The sequence below is a fragment of the Crocuta crocuta genome, unplaced genomic scaffold, assembly GCF_008692635.1.
Source record: "Crocuta crocuta isolate KB4526 unplaced genomic scaffold, BGI_CrCroc_1.0 scaffold290, whole genome shotgun sequence".
Taxonomy (NCBI): Eukaryota; Metazoa; Chordata; class Mammalia; order Carnivora; family Hyaenidae; genus Crocuta; species Crocuta crocuta.
Window position 1 is genome coordinate 6,169,147 of NW_027527429.1, and position 21,807 is coordinate 6,190,953.

General features: G+C 56.1%; 1 protein-coding gene across 1 annotated transcript in view; it reads right to left on the minus strand.

Moving 5' to 3' along the window:
* Nucleotides 1-178: 178 nt before the first annotated feature.
* Nucleotides 179-21,807, minus strand: part of MROH2A (maestro heat like repeat family member 2A) — a 47,435-nt gene continuing 25,806 nt past the window's right edge. The window contains exons 22-42 of the mRNA XM_077757648.1: nucleotides 20,788-20,940; nucleotides 19,307-19,429; nucleotides 18,428-18,507; nucleotides 16,689-16,797; nucleotides 15,814-15,909; nucleotides 13,479-13,583; nucleotides 11,999-12,122; nucleotides 11,325-11,443; nucleotides 10,337-10,489; nucleotides 9,774-9,928; nucleotides 7,626-7,785; nucleotides 7,357-7,550; nucleotides 6,873-7,010; nucleotides 6,329-6,437; nucleotides 4,873-5,019; nucleotides 4,531-4,713; nucleotides 3,949-4,104; nucleotides 2,348-2,473; nucleotides 1,335-1,437; nucleotides 1,016-1,081; nucleotides 179-444 (exon numbers count right to left, since the gene is read on the minus strand). Of these exons, the coding sequence (XP_077613774.1) occupies nucleotides 323-444; nucleotides 1,016-1,081; nucleotides 1,335-1,437; nucleotides 2,348-2,473; nucleotides 3,949-4,104; nucleotides 4,531-4,713; nucleotides 4,873-5,019; nucleotides 6,329-6,437; nucleotides 6,873-7,010; nucleotides 7,357-7,550; nucleotides 7,626-7,785; nucleotides 9,774-9,928; nucleotides 10,337-10,489; nucleotides 11,325-11,443; nucleotides 11,999-12,122; nucleotides 13,479-13,583; nucleotides 15,814-15,909; nucleotides 16,689-16,797; nucleotides 18,428-18,507; nucleotides 19,307-19,429; nucleotides 20,788-20,940 (2,721 nt within the window). The 3' untranslated portion in view covers nucleotides 179-322. The remainder of the gene's footprint in view (nucleotides 445-1,015; nucleotides 1,082-1,334; nucleotides 1,438-2,347; nucleotides 2,474-3,948; nucleotides 4,105-4,530; nucleotides 4,714-4,872; nucleotides 5,020-6,328; nucleotides 6,438-6,872; nucleotides 7,011-7,356; nucleotides 7,551-7,625; nucleotides 7,786-9,773; nucleotides 9,929-10,336; nucleotides 10,490-11,324; nucleotides 11,444-11,998; nucleotides 12,123-13,478; nucleotides 13,584-15,813; nucleotides 15,910-16,688; nucleotides 16,798-18,427; nucleotides 18,508-19,306; nucleotides 19,430-20,787; nucleotides 20,941-21,807) is intronic.

Consider the following 21,807-nt stretch of genomic DNA (forward strand, 5'->3'; position numbering starts at 1 on the left):
GGGGGGGGGGGGGGGGGGGGGCACTGAAATGCACCAACATGGATTCAGACCCTCACACGCTCCGGGGAAGGCGGAAATAAGACGGCCCCATTGGGACTAAACTCTCCCTTTGCCCCACTGCCCTGGCTCTGGGTCGTTGTCACCTTACAAGTCAGGAATCTGTGCTCCAAATGGCAACGGAGGTTTATTTCCAAAGGGAGGAAAGAAAGGGACACGTTATTTTAGAACGATGCTTTTCTTAGCAAACTAAATTTAAAAACCGTCCTGCGTTGCTGTGGTTCGGCGCTCTGAGGAGGCAGCCTGCGCTTTACACTCGGACCACCTAGCAAATTCCTTCGGGTGAAGCCAAAAGCTGCTGCTGACAGCAAGTATCCAGGACTCTGAGGGTCTCCAGGGCGGCCCTCCGGACCCCAAGATCCGAGTCCAGCTGCAGCTCCTGGAAGGCTGAGAGGGGGCGCAAACAGCACGGTCGGCCTGGCTCGGTGGTGCCCGCGGGCCTGTGCGGTTAGGGGCTCACACCGGCTGCCAAAGCCAAACCCCGGTATTTGCATATTTGCAATCAGAAGGCAGCAGGTGGAGCTGCATCTGGGGGCACACACGCGCGCACACACACGCCATCTCAGCCTCCTGTTCTCTAACTGGGACAGAAAGATCACCCGCAAACCCACGTGCAGTGTGAGCCAGTTAAAGGAATCAGGGTGGAAACATCTAGTAAACATTGGTGATGGGGAGGCGGGCAGAAGGCAGGGTGAACGAAGGGAAGGACTCCCGGGTCACATAGTTTTCTTCCTACAAAGCCCTCTGCAGGCTCATCGGGCTCTCTGCACCCTGATTACACATTCCCCCCAACCCCCACCAAAAATCAAAAACAAAAAACAAAAAAAACAAAAAAAAATAATAACAACAAAAAAAAACACACACACAAGGAAGGGTCAGCTGGCTCTTCCCTGGGAAGTTTCTCTAAATTCCCCAAATGAGGTCGTGGACTCAGTACAATTGAGTCTTTTCTACTTACAATTCCGTAATGTCGGAAAGTCCAGTTTTTTCAGATGATGGGCAGACATGTGGTTCATAATAATTCCTAAAACAAGGAATGACACACAAATATTAGGCCAGTGAGCAATTTCGTTTGACCTTAAGAGGTAGCTGTTGAGGATTCTGTTGAAGATGCCCAGCTGAGAACCAGGCAGGTGTGAAGCCGGGTGGGATAGGACACAAAGAAGGGGACTTCCTCCGGAGTCTGGCGCCTACTCGGCTGCCTGGGGCCCTGCTGCTCCAGGCCTGGGTGTGGCCCTCAATGTCCCTCCTGCATCAGGAGACATCTGCTTGCTCACCTGCCAAGTCGCACGCAGCAATTCTGATCCTTGGCAAGTTACTATTAACATAGGGCATTGCTTCTAGCAAGAAGCTGTAGAGCACAGCAGGCTTTTTCTGAGTCTGCAAAAACAAAAACAAAGGATGAACAGAGCCATGGAGGATGAGGTCCTAGAGATCAGCTGCCCAGACAGTGTGTTCCCATCTGTCTGAAATGGGAGGGTCTGTCCGTCCAGAGAGGGCAAGCGCACATCTCAGCATCACACAGCAAATTATTAGCTGGGCAGTTTAAGGACTTTCAGCTCCCTGTTACCTTTTGTCTGACCCAAAGAGATTCCATTTGCCTTTAGACTCTGTGGCTGTCCAATATCATAGCCACTGGCCACCTGTGGCCCTTGAGCCCTTGAAGCATGACTGGTCTGAATTAAGTGTAAGGTGCCACCTGCATTTTGAAGACAGTACTCCCAAACTGGAAACTGTCCCATTAATAATTTGCACATTGAGGGGCGCCTGGGTGGCTCAGTCAGTCAGTTAAGCCTCTGACTTCAGCTCAGGTCATGATCTCACGGTTCATGGGTTCAAGCCCTGAGTCGAGCTCTGTACTGACAGCTCAGAGCCTGGAGCCTGCTTTGGATTCTGTGTCTCCCTCTCTCTGCCCCTCCCCTGCTTATACTCTATCTCTCTCAAAAATAAACATTAAGAGAATGTTTTTAAAGAATAATTGGCACATTGATTACATGTTGACATGACAATGGTTTGGATCTACTGGGTTAAATAAAACCTATTATTCAATTTGGTTTCCCCTCTTTCTCTTTCCCCACCCCCCTCTTTCTCTTTTCTTAACGGGGCTCCTAGAAAACGTGGGGGTATGTGGCTTGCATCTATCTCTGTTGGACTGTGCTGGTCTTGACGCTTCACGTCTGGAAGGTGAGCACAGGGGATAGACATGGGATAGAAGTCTATGGCAGCCACAACCCTGAGCCCCAGGCCACAGGTGGCCCCTCCACCAGGCCCACGCCCCCAGCCTTCTCACCAGGATGGAGCACAGCCTTATCTGGAAGACGGTCATCTCTTCACTGGTGTTACTTGGGCCCGGGCAGTTCTCCAGGGACTTCCAGCCCCAGAAGCGCACACACTGAAACATGGTGGTCACACAGGCCTGGAGGGGCACAGGGCAGAGGGTGGCAGGGAGGGCGCCAGGCAGACCACGGGGTTCCCACAGTGGGGGGTGGGGCTGGGGATGGCAGGGCTGGCGTTTGGTCGCGAGGCCAGAGGGCAGCCCCGGGAAAGCACCCCTGGGACTGGCGCCCCCCTCCCCCCAGCCTGCACAGCCCACTCGGCCCTCAGCCAGTAACCTCCACGCCTTCAGCAGCACTGCCCAGGACCTGCCCCTCTGGGAGACTGGGGTCAGGGGCCTAGCAGGACTGGGTCCAACTGGGTGAGCTTTCTCATCCCCAGAGCCTCCCTGAGCACTACAGCAACGAGGCCCTCCAGCCTCCGGCCTCCAGCTTCCAGCCTCCAGCAGGGTTAGGCCCCAGGAGGATATGATAGGAGATCGGGGGGTGGGGAGTGGCTGGGGTACCTATTTGCCAGGGACAGGGGTGGCAGCCATGTGGCTGGCACCAGCCCAGGTGTTTGCCTCCCGTGGGGTCTCCCCCACCCCCACCCGTCTTCACTGCTCCTCCATTAAACCCTCTCGGCCACCTTCCCAGGTGATCCCCCCTGGGGCTCACTCCACAGGACAGCTGTTGATACAATGTGAAAGAACAGTGGGAGCCATTGATGGATTTGGAGGGGAGAGTCTCTGAGAGCTGACAATTCATGGGCTGGGGCACCAGGGTCCCCAGGCAGGAGTGCCCCACAGGATGCCCCTCAGCAACCTCCAGGTGCCGCCAGACCACCCCACCCCTGGTGGGCACCTACAGCCCTCACCCTCCCCACAGCACGGTTCCTGGGACCCCAGGATTGGAGACTGAGGCTCTAGTTGAGCATGAGCTGCTGAGAGCCCCGCAGCTCTCTGGGAGGGGACACAGCTGCCCCTAATCTCAGCCCCCTCTCCCCGGCCCTCTGCCCCCGTCCACACAGGAAGACATGGAGAGAGAAGACAGAGGTCATGGTCATGGGCCTGTGCAGGGTAAGGAGAGGCAGTCAGACAGGGGAGCTGTGAGTCTGCCCTTGCCCTCCCCACACCGAGGGGTGGAGGAGCCAGGCGTCCAAGAGGAAGGGGAACGGGGTCTGGTGCAGGCCTGGCAGGGCCCCCCTCCCCCGCTACCCCCACCCACCNCAGCCCCCAGAACAGGCCTGCCCCACCGGGCGCCACTGAGGAAGTACTGAAGCTAAGCTTGAACCATGACCAAGTCATAGCACCCAAGGGTGATGATGGCAAGCCATAGAACATGCTGGAAGGAAAAGGAGGCTGGGCAGAGGATGCCTGCAGGCAGCGACTGGGGGAGAGGACAACCGTGACGTGTTCCCCACAGCGCAGAGATGCCTCAGTAAGTGGGTCTGTAGGCCTTCTGGGCCGGCCCTTCCCCAGGGCGCGGGCAGGGCTGAGCCCGCAGACCCCGCCTACATTCTCCCTTTGGGACCAGGGGTCCCCACAGGCCGGGACACAAAGAGGAGGGCGTGTCTCACCTGGGCTGCTTCGGAGCAGGGGTCCCGGCAGTGCAGCATCAGGGGGACCCACGCTTTTTTCACCTCCTCCTTGAAGAAGTGTTTCTTGGAGATCCCGACCACCGTGGCCAGCTTCCCAAACAGGACGAAGGCCTTTAAACGCAGCAGCTCGCTCTCCTGTGGCCGACATGTACAGACAAGTCCTGAAATTTGGGACGCAAGTAGCCCAAGGGAACCCTAGCCGCCTCTCCGTGGACCCTTTCAGCTGCCTCGGCCCCTGCAAAGGCTTCTGGATCATTCCGCTCAGTACCACCCAGGTGCCCAGAAAGCTTCCATAGGCTGCAAGGAATTAAGAAGAGAAGCTCGCACCCTAAGAGCAGGGGAGGGGTCCCATGAGTCCCAGAATGAAAGCTTTTGATTTCTTTTACGAGGTCCCAGGATCAGCTAATGGAAGTGTGGGCGCCAAGTCAGACCGGAGGCGCCTTCTGCGCCAGAGCACGTCTTTCCTTAAGGGGATACGAGGTGCTCGCCCATTTGCTGTGTGGGCATTTGGGAAGCCCCCAGCGAGGGCCAGAACCCAGTAAGGCCATGATCTAGACTCACATTGTCAAAGAAGGCCCTGCACTGCTCGGAGATGATGCCGAACGAGGACCCCACGTCTCCCTCCCGGAGCTCAGCCAGGATCTTAGCCAGGGCCTCCATGCCCTCGGAGGTCACGCTGATGACCACAGGCTCCCTCAGGGAGCCCAGACACTTGTCCAGTAACAGCTTCCGGTACTGCCTCACCTGGGGTATGGGCATGGGAGGGGGCCATGGGGAGCTGGGTCACCATGGGGAGCGCCCACCTGGGTCACCTCCCCGATTGACCAGAACACGCCAGCCCTGGACCCTCAGCCCACCAGGCCCTGCACCCTGGGCCCCTGAGCGCAGGGTGGGGCGCAGGACCTTCTTGGGGGCACCAAGAGCCATGTTGCCCAGGGCACGCAGGGAGAGCACCCTCAAGGCCTCGTCGTCGTGGTCCACGCCCTTCTCCAGCATCAGCACCGTGGGCTTCAGCAGCTTCTCCTGGTACAGCATCGGGTCGCTCATGAACTAGAAGACAGAACTTTTTGCAATCACCCCGGATACAGGCCCCTTCCTCGGCCCCACGATGGGACGTGTGATAGATCCAATGCACAGAACAGTCTCTGCGAAGAGGAGGGGATTCGGAGCCCCAGCACCCCAGGACCAACACTTGGCTCCTCCACCGGCCTGCTGGGGCCCCTGGCACGTCACTGAACTCCTCTGAGCCTCAGTGTCCTCACCTGCAAGAAGGGGCTGACGCCAGTACCTGCCTCACAGGGTTGTTGGGAGGCTCCATAAGGAAATATGTGAAAAAAGCTTCATAAATGTGACCTATAGGAATATGTTCAGTCAGTTAGCCTGAAGAGCAGCTTCCGTGTCTGAGAGCCATGCCCGCTGGGCTTGGAGAGGAGTTCATGAGAACCGTGAACTTCACTCATCTGGGACTCAGAGTCACAACGGACCCAGTGCTCAAAATGCCAGGACCTTGGCCAATGCAGACCCCTCTGACGTGTGTGCACATGCACATGTACACACACATGAATGTGTCTAAAATAAACCTAAAGAGGGGCTCCCGGGTGGCTCAGTCGGTTCAGCGTCTGACTTCGGCTCAGGTCATGATCTCATGGTTCATGAGTTCGAGCCCCGTGTGGGGCTCTGTGCTGACAGCTCAGAGCCTGGAGCCTGCTTTGGATTCTGTGTCTCCCTCTCTCTCTCTGCCCCTCCCCTGCTCACTCTCTCTCTCTCTCTCTCAAAAATAAATGAACATTAAAAAATAACAAACCTAAAGAAAATTAAACACCGAATTGGTGACTCCAAAATGGGAAATGCACTATCCAGTCTTTTACAGAAAAGGTGTGCCTATGCTACACTAGGCAGATGTTGGGCTCCTAAAATACATCGGGCTTCATGCAGCGAACACAATTTCTCCTAAAAGTCTTCTGGCCAATTCCTTTGGGCCCCCAAAGTGCCCCAGCTGCACTGAGGGGAGCTGGGCCCCAGCGGCCATCACATCCTTCCCTGGCCTCCCTGCCTGGCAAAGCCCTGCTGACCCCTCAAGACCTCCCTGCAAGACCTCCCCCAGCACCATCGACCCTGGCGAGAGCTGAGGTGCCCTCATCTGGGCCCCGGGGGGCTTCTGACACCCAGCACAGCACACCCCGAATCACCCGTGTGATGGAGTGAATGAACACATCCCCTGTGGGGTGGGACAGTCCCTGCCCCCCACTCAGATGCCCCTCAGAGCCTGGGCTCCAGCCCCGGAGAAGACCTGGGAAGGCACCCACCGGCCCCAGACCCCATCCCGCCCAGCCCTCCGCATCCTGAGCCTCACTTCCACGCAGACCGCCGTGCTGCTGACGCAGCAGCTGAGGACATCCGAGTTCATGCCTCTGAGCACCAGCTCCGACAGCCTCTGCCTGTAGCCCCCCACATTGCGCACGCAGATCCTGCAGGGGAGGCGGCCGTGGGGCCAGGAGGGTCACTCAGTCGCTGCCCCGTGGAGCTGCTCTGGGGCCGGGCCCCCGGGGATCATGTCTTCACCTCTCTGGGCAGGGTTTGGTCAGGGTTTCGCTGGAGTACCCACTTTTCATTTCCTTTTTATCAAAAGGGACTAGAATGAGGGCCACTCATGAGGGACCCGGCCCCGGGAGAGCTCTGCATCTGCCCCAGCTCGGAAGCCCCGTGCGGCCTCGAGCGAGCCCCACCGTGCCTTTGACCTCACATTTCCTGTCTTGGAGCAGGAAGGGTTGGACTAAAAGATTCCCTAGGCCCTACACGCTGCCATCCGAGAGTCTGGGACATGGGTCGCCTCAGGAGCGAGGCACGCAGCCGTGACCTAGACCTTCCGGCAAGTAGACGGCGTGGGGGGCCCCGGTGCGCACCTGGCCAGCAGGCCCACGCCCCGCAGGAACGTGGAGCTACCCTGCAGGAGAGCCCACACGCCCTGCTCCTCCAGGGTGTGGACCAGCTGCTCGCTGCTCAGTCTTCTGAACAGAAGCTGCATGGACTTGATCGTGATCCTGGAGGAAGGTGGGGCTACATCACGACGAAGCTTCGCCTAGAAGTCCCCAGGCACCGCCCTCGGGTCAGAGAGGAAGGGGTCCCCCTGCCCACTGGGCCTAGCTTGAGGGGCGTAGGGCGATCCCGCGACAGAGTGGGTCCTCGAACAATGAAAACCACACGGTGCTGGGCTCATGTGAGGGAGGGTTGCGAGATCTGCTTCCAGAACCTTCTCCCCATCGGGAGAGGAAAACAAGACCTTTGGGTGGAGGTGACTCCTGGGATCCGTGACTTCTAAGAGGCAGCGATCAGCTCAGGCCCACTGCTTTGCTCCCCACACCCACCGCCCCCCACTCTCGAGGGCACCTCTGCAGATTGATCTCCTCGGGCAGGGTCCCCGTGTGGACGAGTCTCCAGGTCTTCAGGACAGGCGACACGGCCTCTGGCCCCTGACTGCTGCTGAGCTGCAGTAGGAGGGTGTAGACGAGGTCGGGGAAGAGGTCCAGGAGCTTGTCGTCCACATCCATCTTCTGGATGAGGAGGTAGACGGTGCACAGGGTCTGCAGAGACCAGGGCTGAGGTGTCAGGGCTCCTCCGAGCCCCCGAGGAGCCCCGGGGCTGCCCCTAAAACTCACCATCAGAGGGTCCACCGCGGCCAGGCGCCAGATGTCAGCTTTGGAGGTGGCATTGACCCTGGGGGTGAACCTCGACTGCAGCCGGCCCATCAGCCCGCAGAGCATCGTCCGGGCAAAGGGCACGTTCTCTGCCACGGCCAGCCACACCTCCGTCAGGTGGCTAAGCAAAGACAAGGAGACAAGACTGTGGGTCTCCCGCCTCCTGCCCTGGCAGGTAAGAGCCCCTTCGGACCCCCAGGCAAGACCCTGACTAGGGGTTAGACTCCGGAGGCTGAACATTAGGGAGGTGGAGTGAACAGCCAAAGGTTGCATAACTAGAACCCGGGTCGGTGGCTCGACGCTCAGTTACCTTTCCCTGCCACAGCGCCTCGTCGCCCCCGCCCGCCCCCCCCAAAGCTGTGGCTCCACAACTAGGTGACCTTAGAGGCACGTGCCAGGCCTCCTCTCTGATGACTTTATAGGTACATCTGGCAACAGCTGCTAAGGACCTAGGCTGACGAGCCGGTCGTAAGCAGCTTGCACACAGCATAGCACCTCCTCTTCCCAACCCACCTTAGAGGCTTTCATCTCCGTAGCCCACAGAAGGGGGAAGGAAGCCTGCAGACGTTAGGTGGGCCGCCAGACTGCAGTTTAAAGCAGCCCCCCCTCTCCCCAACTGCAAGTCTGTGGCTCTGCTGAGAAGGGAAGGTCCCCAGGACAGTGTTAACGGGCCCGGTGTGCACAGGTGCAGGGGAGGGGGACACTGGGGGGCTCTGAAAGGGCTAAAGTAGCAGGTACGCCAAGATCCAATGGAACACGGAGAGGTGTACAGGGCCTGTGTGAATCCACAAAGCCAACGGCACAGCAGCGGGAGGTAACCTGAGGAGGGCACACGACGGGGCGCCCAGTTGGCAGGGATCGAATGGAGGTGTAGGCACGTGAGCTCATTGGCAATCACTTCTCATAAAGGAGACACTGGGGTGTAAGGAGATAAGAGAGCAGAGGCTCAGCCTGCGACAGCAAGAAACAACCACGTGAGCTTGAGGGAGGACCCGGGCTCCAGAAAAACTCAGCCTGGCCGCCACCCTGTGAGACCCTGAGCACAGGCCCCAGCTCGGCCGCCCCCAGACTCTTGACCACGGAAACCGACATAGTAACAGGGCTTGTTCTGAGCTTCCAAGCTGGGGACAGTTTGTTACACAGCAATAGCTCACCAGTATAGTGAAAGCCAGTGCAACCCAGGCCACCAAGATCACCAGCCTGATGGAGGCCACACTGAGGGGCCTGCACTGCACACCACATACCCCCCTGGCTCTGCACTTGCTCTGAAACCCACTGTCCCCCAACAAGTCAAGCAATCTGCACTGCCCTCTGCCCCACGGCACAGCCAGGCCTGCCTTCCACCCAGGCCAGCCCTGGCGGTTCTTGATCTGAGGCCTCTCTGTTCGTGAGACAGCATGCTGGGTGACACCTGTCCCCTCTCCCTCCACCAACAGTCTCCAGGCTTGTCTTTGCTCTGCAGCTGTGGCTGCTCTGGGGACAGCGCCCACCCCTTTCTACGCTCTCCCCAGTGAACCCTGGGGCCATTGCAAACGCACTCCCCTAGTCGGGTGAGATGCTGCCACCTGCCTGTGTGACCCGATGACAGAGACACGGGGACTCGGCCGTCTGTGAGGATAACACCGGGAAGCGGGGGGTCATGAGGCCACCTGAGGGGGCGTGAGGTCCTGCCGTTTCATCCCTTGGGCACCTGGACATCCCCTCTCAGGGCAGCACTAGGAAGGACAGAGGGACAGGTGGGGCTCCTCCGGAGGCCTGCCCACGCCTCGGTGACCACGTCCTCAGGCGGGTTCTGGAACAGCCCAGACTCGGAGGGCGCTCAGCGCTCGGCTCTCCACCGAGGAGGACAGGGCTGCTGTGGGCAGGGCCCGGAGGGGGCAAGTTCCCGGGTCTGGACTCCAGCTCCAGAGGACGGCCCCGTAACACTGGGGCCGCAGGTCCACGGCTCCCAGAGGCCGCACCCCCCACAGGAGAGGCAGGGAGAGCGCTGGACCCACCCCAGGTCAGACAGCGCTCGGCTCCAGGCCCTGTCCTCGGAGACACGGCAGCGGTGGCGCGGTGGCCGTGGTCTGGCGAAGGGGGCTGTGGCTCGCTGTGCGGGGCACCCACCTCTCCATGGGCAGGGGCTGCCTCAGGAGCGAGGTGAGCACTGTCTCCTGGTGGTAGTGCGCCAGCAGGAGGACCCCCTCGATGAGGAGGCGCCGCACCTCCGGGTGGTCCGCCACGGGCAGGTGGACCAAGATGGCGCCCAGGATCTCGGCCACCTGGGGAGGGGCGGCGCATCACCGGCACAGCCTGGGCCCCCGCGGCCCTCTGCCCTCCCCCACCGCACACCCCTCCTCAGGGACTCCTGCCCACTGGACGACGGGTAGGTTAAGCCACCGGCTCGCCTTTTGGCCTCTTCCTGGATTTTATCAGGGTTTCTGTGTGGGAGGCAGTATGCTGGGGGCAGGGGCTGGGGAGCCACGGGCGTCTAGCCCACTGGCCACCTGCGAACCGGGCTACCTTCAGCACGTTTCTTTCTCATTCTAGAGCTCTACTTCCTCCTCCTCTGTACAACCAAGGGTTTGGGGAGGCCTTCTCCGTGAGTGTCGCGGGGCCTTTGCATGTCCCTCGAGCCTGGGCGCACGGGGCAGCCCCAGGCCTCGGTGGCCCGGCCATAGCTCTGCCACCTTGTCCTCCAGCTCCTTGGCCCGCATCTGGAGGAAGGTGCCTATCCAGGTGACGGAGGCCTTGTCATGCCGCTGGCCCACGGCCCCGATGTTCTCACAGAGCTTCTGGATGAGCGAGACCACCTCATCACAGTTAAACTGCAAGCAAACCACCTAGGACCAGAGCACAGCACCCCTGGGGCTCAACAACCAAGTTTCAGGCCAGCGCCCTGCCACCACTTGTCCTCGCTGACGCCCTTCCTCTTCTGCCCGACACCGCAGCTCCAGCCCAGGCTCCCGCCATCTCTCAAACCATTGCGGGGGCTCCTATCCGCCTCCCTGCCTGGCGTCTCACCGGCCCAATCACCAGCCTGCTCAGGATGTTGCCCCTCCCCCTCAAAGACTCGAAGCTCAGCCCGGCTTTCTGGAACCTTCCCCCAACCCCTCCCACACCTCCCCTACCCAATGCCGCCAGCCCCTCCTGAACTCCTGCTCAGGAAGCTTCACCTGAATGTCCCCCATGCTTCCTTCCCTCGAGCTGTGCCCTGAGCCCTGACCCCCCGCAACTTCATCCTGCCTCCCCCCACAGACCCCTGCTCCAGAAAGCCTCCTCTTCCTGCCCCCCACAAGGCAGAATGACCCCACCCCCTGCAGCTCAGAGAGTTTGGGGGTCTAGGCATTCAGCCCTCAGTGTGCCTGTGGGCCAACATCTCGTGTTTCATTCTTTCTGGGGCCCCTCTACCCTCCGGGCAGCACACCACAGGAATGGAGACAAGGGAGGCGGGGACTGTTAAGTACCTACTATGTGCCAGGCATCACAGTGGGGACTTACATATTGCACGCCAACTGGATACAGAAGGCACGGGTAGGACCAGAAGCCATGGGGACTGAGATCCCCTGGAGGGGGAGGAAGGCCGTGTGGCCAGGCCGAGCAAGGTCCCAGGCCTCAGACATGCTCCAGGCACTGGAGTCCAGCCCAGGAGCCCACACGACCCTCCCAGCGTGTCACCTTGGCGATTCTGGAAGATGCGTTGAAAATCTTCTCCACGTCCAAGTCCTGGAGATCCTCCTTAGATTTTGCAAGCTCCAGTTCCTTGGAAGGGCCCCATGAGGAGCAGGTCTGGCTTGCTGTTGGGGATACAATTTTAGACACGATCAGAAGGACGAAGGACTCATCCACAGGCCTCGTCAAGATGGCCGCCTGCCCTGGCCTGTGGGGCTCCCCGGCTCTGAGGGTCATGACCACCAGCCAGCATCTGGACAGCCCATCCCTTCTTCCCTTGATCTCACTGCCCTGTCTCCCCACACCACCTCTACACTTGGCTCAAATGCCTGCTTCCTGGGAGGCCACCAGCTATTAAGCCAGAGGCAAAGTCTGCCCTTCTGAAGGTCACCACCTGCATGTGCCCCTGAGCTCATGTCTGGGCACTTCTGCTGCGTCCTTGGTATCTGTGAGCTGACCTTTTCCCAGGAGGCCCCTTAATACCCAGAACGTGCCCTCAGTGAGTTGTGCCAAACAGGGAGCTTCTCCTTCTGGAAGCTTCCATGGCCTCTAAGCAAGCTCTGCATCTTCTCCACCATCTCTGCTGGTCACCTCTCTAGAGAAGCCACACTCCCCTAGGACAGCGCCCCAACTGACACCCCTCCCAGCCTCCATGTCCTGATGCCTCTCCTTCTCCCTACCATGAAGGTCCAGCAGGCTGGACAGGACATCCATCGAGGCCATGCGGGTTCTTGTGTGTGAGTCACAGGTGCAAGGGGCAATGAGTCCGACCAGCGTGCCAATCTGCCCCAGCTTCAGGGGGATCTGAGGGACAGGAGACCTCAAGGCTCACGCGCTGCGTCCACCCATGCACCCCTGGGGTTGCCCAGGGGCAGCAATAGTGGGCAACCAGAGAGGGTGAACCCTGCTTGAAGGCCCCCTAGCAGGGCCCCTGGAGGCTGAGCAGCCAGGACCCCAGGTTGCTGGCTCAGGACTTACGCCTCTGGCTGCACACCCAGGTTCCGTATCAGGGTACCTGCCTTGTTCCTGTAACTGAGACTGGGGTTCAAATCTGAACTCCCCCCACCCCACCCCACCCCACCAGGCTGTGTGACCTGGGCAGGCTGCTTAGCCTGGTGCCATCATGTTCCTTGTCTATAACAGAGCCTCCCGTTTCAAGGGGATGCTGTGAGGATTGTGCTAGAAAATCCAGGCGATGCATTCTGCGGTGTCTGGCCTCAAACCTAGCATGAGTCTGGGCCCTGGCCTTGCTCTGCTGGGGCCGTGCCCCCACCAGAATGGCACTCCCCATCTCGTTCTCACCCCGCACCAGCACCCGCACCCCAGGCCCGGGACGCCATCCTTCTCCTCCTAACCCTATCCCTGAAGACCAGGCAATCAAAGAACACGAGGCAAATGTGGAAGAGAGGCCTCGTTGAACGGGGTCCAACAGTTAATAGGAAGAGAGGTCTCATTGAATGGGGACCGAAAAACATCTCAATGCTTTTCTGGATTTTGTGATGTTTGTGGCAGTTGTCAAACTTTGTAAAATTTGTAATTTTGTAGTGATTTGCTTTCTCATTCTAAGTAGATAGTCACTTTCCTAACCAACGTGGTGTTCCTAACTATGCATTTTTTTTTTCTTAGAAAGGGCCCTCACCGCTGTGTGAGCCTCAGGCCCCACCAAAGCTGGATCCATGGCAAGCCACGCCTCACCCGTTCCTCGGCACCCCCAGAGTCCCAGGGTTAACTCCTCCTGGCGGGGGGTGGGGTGGGAGGGAGATCCTCTTTTGCCATTCCCAAATGAGACAGCCTCTCCCCAGAGGACTCTCCTAGGGGCAGAACTTGATTTCAAAAGTGTTCCCTGGGGCGTCTGTGTGGCTCAGTTGGTTAAGCGTCCAGCTCTTGGTTTCAGTTCAGGTCATGATCTCACAGTTCGTGAGTTCGAGCCCCGCAATTCGTGAGTTCGAGCCCCGCATTGAGCTCCATGCTTGACAGTGTGGAGCCAGCTTGGGATTCTCTCTCTCCCTCTGCCCCTCCTGCACTCTCTCTCTCTGTCTCTCTCAAAATAAATAGATAAACTTCAAAAAAAAAAAGTGCTCCCTCTTCTCAAGGATCGAGACAGGAAGTTTTCTGTGGGTGTCAGAGCAGCAGGCTGGGGGGCGGGGGCCCCGGACTCACGCAGACACCGATGCTCTGCACATAGATCCGCATGAGACGGAGATGGAGGTTGATGGCCTTCTCCCGCTCCCCTTCTTTCTCCGACAAGATCCACTTTTCCAGGAGCTGTGGGTAGAGCCCAGAACACAAAAGGGGACATTCAAATCCTAAGGCTGGCCTTTCTTAGCCGGCTATTGCCTGCCTCACGTCTCCCACTCAGAACTCTGGCTTTCAGAGGTGCTGGGTGATTCTGCTTCTCTTTCTAGACAGCACTGCAAGGGAGATGAGGCTGTGGTCTGAGAGAATGTCCCCAGTATCCTCACCAAGATGGCGCTTGGCTGATATGTTCCACCTTGTTCCAAATGTTTGCCTGCAGGTGAAAGAGCCAGGACGGTAGCCCGCCTTGCACCCCAGGGCCTAAGTGTTCACACATGCAGTAACAGAGCTTAACAATACATGAAGCAAAACCGCTACAACTGAAAGAGAAATAAACCAATCCCCGGTGAGATTCAGAGATCTCAGTACCTCTTTCTTAGAAACTGATGGAATAAGAAGACAGAAAATCAGGAAGGATAGAGAAAACTTGAACAACACTACCAGCTTGGTCTAACTGATTTTTTGGAACACTCTACCCAATACACAAGTGCACACGGAACACTCACCAAGATAGACCATCCTGTGCAACAAAATAAGCCTCAGTTGACTTAAAAGGATTCAAACTCTACAAAGTATGTCTTCAGATCACAATGGATTTAAATCAGGAATCAAAAACAGGTAGATCTCTGGAAAGTCTTCAAATATTGGGGAAGTTCTAAATAACCCAGGGGTCAAAGGAAAAATTAAGAGAGAAATTAAAATGTATTTTGAACTGAAACGAAATGAGAGCACGACATTTTTGTGAAATGCAGCAACAAAGAACAAAGCCAGTGGCCTCCTTCATGCTATCTGCTGCTGGTCACAAGACTTACTGTAACTAACATTACAATAATCAAGACAGGATGACATTGTGTGAAGAGAGACAGATATATCAATGGAGCAGAATAGGTACCAGAGATAGACCCACACATACATGGTCAATTGATTTTTGACAAAGATGCAAAGATAATTCAATGGACAAAAGCCTTTCCAACAAATGGTACTGGAGCAACTGGTTATCTGTGTGTAAGCAAACAAACAAATCCTTAAAAATTTTTTTATTTACTTATTTTGAGAGTGTGCATGCACATGAGCACAAGTAGGGGTGGAGGGGTGGGGGAGAATCCCAAGCATAGTGTGGAGCCTGACTTGGGGCTTGATCCCATGACTGTGAGATCATGACCTGAGCCAAAACCAAGGATTGGACACTTAACCAACTTAGCCAGCCAGGTGCCCCCAAACAAATTTTGATCCATACCTCACACCATATACAAAACTCAACTCAAAAAGTACCATAGACTTAATTATAAAACTTGAAACTACAAACTTCTAAAAGAAAATCTTTGTGAGTTTAGGTCAGGTACAGATCTCTCAGATATAACACCAAAAGCATGATCCATTAAAGAAAATAAATGGTCAATTAGATTTCATCAACATTTTAAAGCTTCTGTTCTTCAAAAGACACTATGAAATCAATGAAAAGACATATCACAGACTGGGAGAAAATATTTGTGAATCCCATATCTTAAAAGGACTTGTTTTCAGAATTTATAAAACCTCTGGAAACTCAATAATAAGAAAACAAACAACCTAATAAAAAAAAAAAAACTAGCCAATGCCCTTCAAAAATGCCAATATTATGAAGATAAAGGAAGACTGAGGAATTTTTCCAGATTAAAGGAGATTAAAGAGACATGGCAAATAAATGCACTGGGTAATCCAGTTTAGAGACTGGATGGCTGGGATACCTATAAGGGATATTATTGGGACAATTCATGAAATTTGAATATTGTCCATCTACTAGAAATACAGCATTATATCAACATTAAATTTCCTGATTTTTATCATTGTACCATTATTATACAAGAGGGCATTCTTGTCCTTGATATTTGCAATTAATTCTCCATGGTTCAAAAAGTGTGTGTGTGCGTGTGTGTGCACGCGCGCACTCGTACATAAAACAAGAAAGAGAAGGGAAGAGACAGAGAGAGAAAGGAAATGTGACAAACTATTAAGTACGGTGAATCTGGGTGTGAAGGGTATACAGGAGATCTTTGTACTATTTTTGCAACTTCTCAGCAAATCTGAAATTTTATCAAAACACAGATACTGAAACCATTTTTAACACATACCCCTGTTTTCCACAGACTCTTGGCCCTCAGACCAGCTTTCTGGGAGGGGTAGCCACCCCTGGCTCCTGGCCCTCCCCCAAGGAACTCACGTGTACCATCTCCTGCAGCCCCTTGGGGTCCAGCTGCCTCTGCATGAGGCCCTCCATCAGGTGCTCCAGGGCCTGAAGCGCATTTGCATACAGGGTCTGTGGCCAAGAGAGGAGAGCGCCCGGCAGCAGTGGGTGGTGTGCACAGCCACCCGCCAGGACGCTGCAACAATACATCCAGGGCTGAGAAGTCTGAAATGATCTGAAAACCACTCCCCTACTTCTTTACACCGAGATTCTCATGTGACTCACAAGAACCTCTGAAGAGGAACCCATTTTACAAAGGAGGAACTCCCAGAGTCCAGTTCTTCTGGCTCCCCATCCAGGACCGGGGCTTTGAGGAAGAAATGGCTACCTGTCCACAAAAGATTTGTCCTCCTCCAGCTTGTTGCTGGGAAACAGCCATCCAGTCAGGAACTACATTTCCCAGCACCCCTTGCATCTAGGCATAGCCATGTGACTGAGTTCTGGCCAATGAAAAACGGGCAGAGTGGCTCATAAATCCTCCACACCCTTTCTCTTCCTCTCTTCCTCTACCAGATATCAGTACCCACGGAGACCTTGGGCCATGCATTGAAGACAGTGGGGCCTCTGCCAGCCTAGGTTCCTGAATGACTTCTCACAGCAGCTCTGTCTCCATCCCCCCACTGCCAACTGGACTTTACTTGAGTGAGAAATAAATTTTCTTCTTGTTAAATCAAGGAGATTTCAGGGTTTAGCTGTTACAGCAGCTAGCATTACTTTATACTAACTAATAGAGCCTACTACACTTTGGTGCACTCACAGGTAGTTGAGGATGGTGGGCTCTCAGCACTGTCCAGGTTATTGTAAACATCTAAGTCCTGACCCAGAAAATGAGGTGGCCCAGAGGGACCTACCTGAATGGACTCATTGTCCTCTGTTGGGGGTTGAAGAGAAATGACAGAATGAATACTGATATCCATCAGCTCATTGTTTTCCTCTGTGGAGTAGAAAGGCTTCAGACTGCTAAGGAAGGAAGAAGTGGATAAGGGGAGTGGTCAGGGTGGAGTGGGGGGGGGAGACCCTGCCACCCCACTGCCCAGTCCAGGCTGCAGAGGCATGTCAGAGAATGAGGGAGAGGCCAGCGTCCCCAGCTGTGGGTGCAGGTATGCAACCCTCCCCAGGAGCCCTGGCGTCACCCAGTCACCAGTATCCAGTGACTGTGTCTGTGGTTGATGGGGACCGAGGGACCCGAGGCCAGCTCTCCTTCTTGTTGCCTGCTCTCAGCATCTCTCTTTCCCACTCAGAAATATTCCATTGCTCCTCCAGAGGCCATAACCATGGACTCTGCCCCCAACGCTGGCCCTGGCCCAACGGTTTTCAAGTGTAAAACCTGCACCAGCAGCAGAAGCATCACCTTGGCACTTAGAAATGCAAATTCTCTGGCCCTACCTCAGAGCTACTGAATCGAAAACTCTGGAGTGGGGCCCAGCCATGTGAGCTTTAGTGAATTCTCAGGCGTAGTAGCTGGCTGCCCGATGGACATTCTCTCCTACCCCTTCATCAATAGTTCCCAAGCCTAGGTCCATACTAGCATTACTTGGAGAAGCTCTGAGGTGCCCAAGGGCCACGACCAGGCTCTAGGGATCCTTATCTAAAGGTCTGAGGTGGGGCCAGGATACCAGTATTGTTCACAGGTCCCCGGTTGGCTCTACTGTGTGCCTACGGAGTTGGGAGCCACCATTCCATTTTAACTTTAAACTACTGCCCCCCAAAAGGGGTCATATATTTCACCCTGCCGGAACCTCCATCTCCTGCCCAAATCCTCTTCTTTTGTGGAAGCCCAGGTCAAAAGTCAGATGCCAATGCCTTCTGATCTCCCCTGTTGTATCAACAGAATTGCATTCTGTTGGCAACCCTTTCTTTTTCTGGCCTTAGATTTTTTTGTTACTGCTGTTCACCCACAAATCCTCAGCTCTGACCTATGATTCCTTGTGCATGTGTTCCTCTTACCTCCGAGTCCCCGAAGAGATGTTTGTGAAATTTATTTCAAATCTGCCTATGTGCTGCCTCTTCAGGCAACAGGTGGTTCTGCTATGAGCCTGAATAACGCATCTGCCCAACGGGTGCCGAATTCCCAGAGACCCCCGCCAAACACTTTAACTACCCATGTTCCATAACTTCTTCCTCCTTCCTGCTTTCCCACCAGTGAATGGACAGCTCCAGGAAGGCTGGAGTAATCTAAACCTCAGGTATTATATTACTTTGTATTAACTGTATCAGTACCGTATCAATAAATAAATTCCTTGACCACACCCAACGCAACTAGATGGATGCCATCTCCCTGTGACCCTGTTCAGTGTCATCATGTGATTTCTTGCATCAAAGATCCCCTAATGGACTGAAGAACAGCTCACCCACTGCCAGTCACTTCCTAACCCAGGAGAAGAGCCCAACTTGAAATATTGCTGAGAATGATGGAAAAGACCGGGAAGAAGAAGACCAGCATCTCCCGGGGTGGCCCCGTGCCCCAGAGCTGCTGCCCAAGACCCAAAGTAGGCGTGACCCTCCCCTGGCAAGGAACAGTGAGGTGTGGTCTCGGACTTTGCCTCTGCCCACGGGAGGCACATGGGGCCGGAACAGGAGCCCAGCTCACCTCAAGTGCGAGAGGGCCTCTATCGCCATGGTCCGCACAGGAGAAACGAGGCTGTCCGTGGGTTCCGCCTTGATGGTGGCCTGTCCAGCACAGCAGGGCGGTGAATGAGCCACCCAGGGCCCACCAGAGAGCACAGTGGGGCCTGGCACTTTGTGGGGTGCTGGCACCGCATACCATGTTCTCTCTTTTCAGGATCATGTGGTCTTTTAGCATTTTAGGGGAGGCAGTCAAATTGGGTATGGGAAGGAGTGGGACTCCAAGACAGCCCGGGGCTTCTCGCTCAGGCCGGCCACCTTCTTGCTGTGTGTCCCCGGGCAAACCGCTTCCCCCGCCTGAGCCGTCATGTGTAAAACAAGTCCTGTTTCACAGAGCAGTGACCAGCTAGCGTGAAACAACACACAGATGGCTTCTGGGCCAGCGTGGGGGCAGGGGTGTTCATTTCCTGTTCCTCGGGGACTCCTATTCCACCCACACGTCACTTCCCTCGGGGACAGCTTCCCAAGCAGCGGCAGTGCTTTCCAAGGGCCCAGGGCATCATGAGGGAGCGGGGAGGCCTGGGGGCAAAGGGCAGTGGCTGCCCACAACTCCCTCAGCCTCTGTCACGCCTTCTTGCCTTGAGGCAATTGACACTGTTTAGATCATACTGAAGTTCTGCGCAAAAAGAGAGCTTTAACACCTGCCTGCAGCTGACAGCTATTGTACTCCGCACTCGTATAGTTGGCCGAAAGCAGAGCTGAGACACGGGGGGGCTTCAGTGACCCCCGCAGCCCCTTGTCCCTCAGATGCCCTCAGGGGACTCTGAAAACCTCTGACCAGGAATTGCAGAGCAGTTAGACCCCCAAACCACCCAGGAGCGAGGAAGCCTCCCACCCAGCTTACTATTATAATGCCCGTAAGGGTCATCTTTTGGGCAAATTCAAAGTCCTCCAGATCCTTGATGTTCTTGATGGCATTGGTGACCTGCGCCACACTCTTCATGAAGGCCATTTTGAGACAGATGTCCTGTGCCCAGACCAAGAAGAGGGAAAGGAGGTAGCATGTCGGGAGGGAGCCCGAAGGCCCCAAGCCACAGCTCTCTTAAGGACACTGCATGAGGGCACTCCTTCCTCGACACCCCGGGAGCGGCTGTGTCAAGGGCACCCCAAGAGACGGCAGGCTTCATTCTGTCCTTCAGACACCTCGATCGAGCTTCTGCTGCGTGGCCCGGATGCCAGCCAGACGCTGGGCAAGGCACAGCGCTCTGAGAGCGCCACCTCCCTGGACCTCCCAAGGAAGGGGATGCCACACCGCGCACACCTTCCCTGGCCAGGGACACCATGCCATGCGTGTTGCTCAAGAGACGAGATGAGATAAAATTGTTTTTTCCTTTATAGCATGGGTGAGCCTTGAGGACATTTGGCTAAATGAAATAAGCCAGTCACAAAATGCCAAATCCTGTGTGATCCCAGTTATAAGAGATGCCCGTAGGTCACCTCAGAGAGACAGGGAGTAAGACGGGCATTGCCAGGGGCTGGGGAGAGGGGGCGCCGGCATATGTTCAGCGGGTACAGGGTGGCTGTTTCATAGGACAAAGAACTTTGGAGAGGGCTGGTGGGTTCGGGTGCACAGCAGTGTGAATGTACTTAATGCCCCTGAACGGTACACCTTAAAAATGATTATGGGGCACCTGGGTGGCTCAGTCAGTTGAGCGTCCGACTTCAGCTCAGGTCATGATCTCATAGTTTGTGGGTTCGAGCCCCACATCAGGCTCTGTGCTGGCAGCTCGGAGCCCAGAGCCTGCTTCTGATTCTGTGTTCTCCCTCTCTCTCTGCCCCTCCCCTGCTCGCACTCTGTCTCTGTCTCTCTCAAAAATAAATAAACATTAAAAATTTTTTTTAAATGATTACGATGGCAAATTTTCTCTTATGCGTATCTTACCACAATTTTAAAAACAATAATAAAATAACTTTTGCTTTCTTCTGTGTTTCCCCCTCCTTGCCATTCCAAGAAAGTAGCAAGCCCCTCTGCATCCCTGAAGATCCCACTTCTTGCCCACTATGAATGGGCTTGGGTCAGATGTTGGGAGGGGAGGGGGCAGAGACGAGGGTCGAGGGAGTGAGCAAGGCTGGGAAGAGAGAGCATCGGTCCTCTGACTGCTGGGATCCACACCCACCCGCCAGGCACTGTGGGAGGGAGGTGTCCCCCACCTGCCTCCCCCCTGCAGCAGAGAGTGCCGCTTGAGTCAGTGAGTTTCCCAAAAGCTGGGTGTCGGGTGGGACTCCTGGCTGTCTCCTGGGTGGGGGTGGGGTGCTCAGATAACGAGGCAGGTGGCTCTCTGCCAGCCTGGCTCTGGATGCAGGGGTGTGGCCTCCCCAGGTTACCTGGCAGCTGCTGGAGTAGTGGTGAATGATCTTAGTGGTGATGGGGTTGTCCACATGGGTGAGGAGCATCTGGGGGTGGCAGTACAAGGCCACGCAGCTGTACATCACCATGAGCGCGCCCTTCACCGACTCTCGCCTCCAGGGATGGTCTTTCTGCGAGCCCAGCCAGAAGAGGAAGAACCACGGGGGGTGTTGGGGCGGGAGGGGCGTCTGCTCCACCGGCCACCCCAGCTGCACGTGGACAGTCTCTGGTCACATGATCAAAGGAGCCACTGAGTCAGCAGAAGGTGCTTCAACTGATTTTTTCCAGGTGCCTGAAACGCTCATCCATTCAACACACCTTTACAGAGCACCTACTCCTTGCTGGGCCCTGCGTACACAGTGGTGGGTGACTCACCCCGGGTCCCACCCCCGCGGGGGCTTCAGTCCGGCAGTGGATGCCAGCAGCACCCTGTCCGCTGTAAGCAAGCGGTTCATGTGGACGCCCCATGGTTGCCTGTACCCTCCTCCGTTCCTTCACATACCAGGCACCTGCTCTGGGTCAGGGGCTGTCGGATGCCGGGAATCCAGTGGGAACAAACAGCCCAGGACCGGGACGAGGCATTACAGGGCCACCAAACCCACCACAGAGGGTGGGCAGGGCTGCCCACACCCTCCGGAGCCTCAAATAGAAATCCACGTCTCAGGTCCCGCTTTGTGGAGAAGCTGGGGCAGGAGCCTGGGACGCTCCTGATTCTCTCCATCCAGACTACCAGATCCCCAGGGCAAGGGTCCTGGGCCAAGGCCAAAGCCTGAGGCATCGGTGACTCTGGATGGCTGCCCACTGGGGCCTCAGCCAACCTGTGACTCTGTGCCCTGTGGCAGAGGGGCCCCCTCGAGCGGCCGGCCCATGCACTGGATGGATGCCCAGGCCCGGCTCCTGGCTTCACCGCTCACTGGCCACTACATGCCTTTGGACAAGCTTCAGGGCTCTCTTCCATATGCCAGCAGGCACGATCGGCCCCCACCCCCGTGCCACTG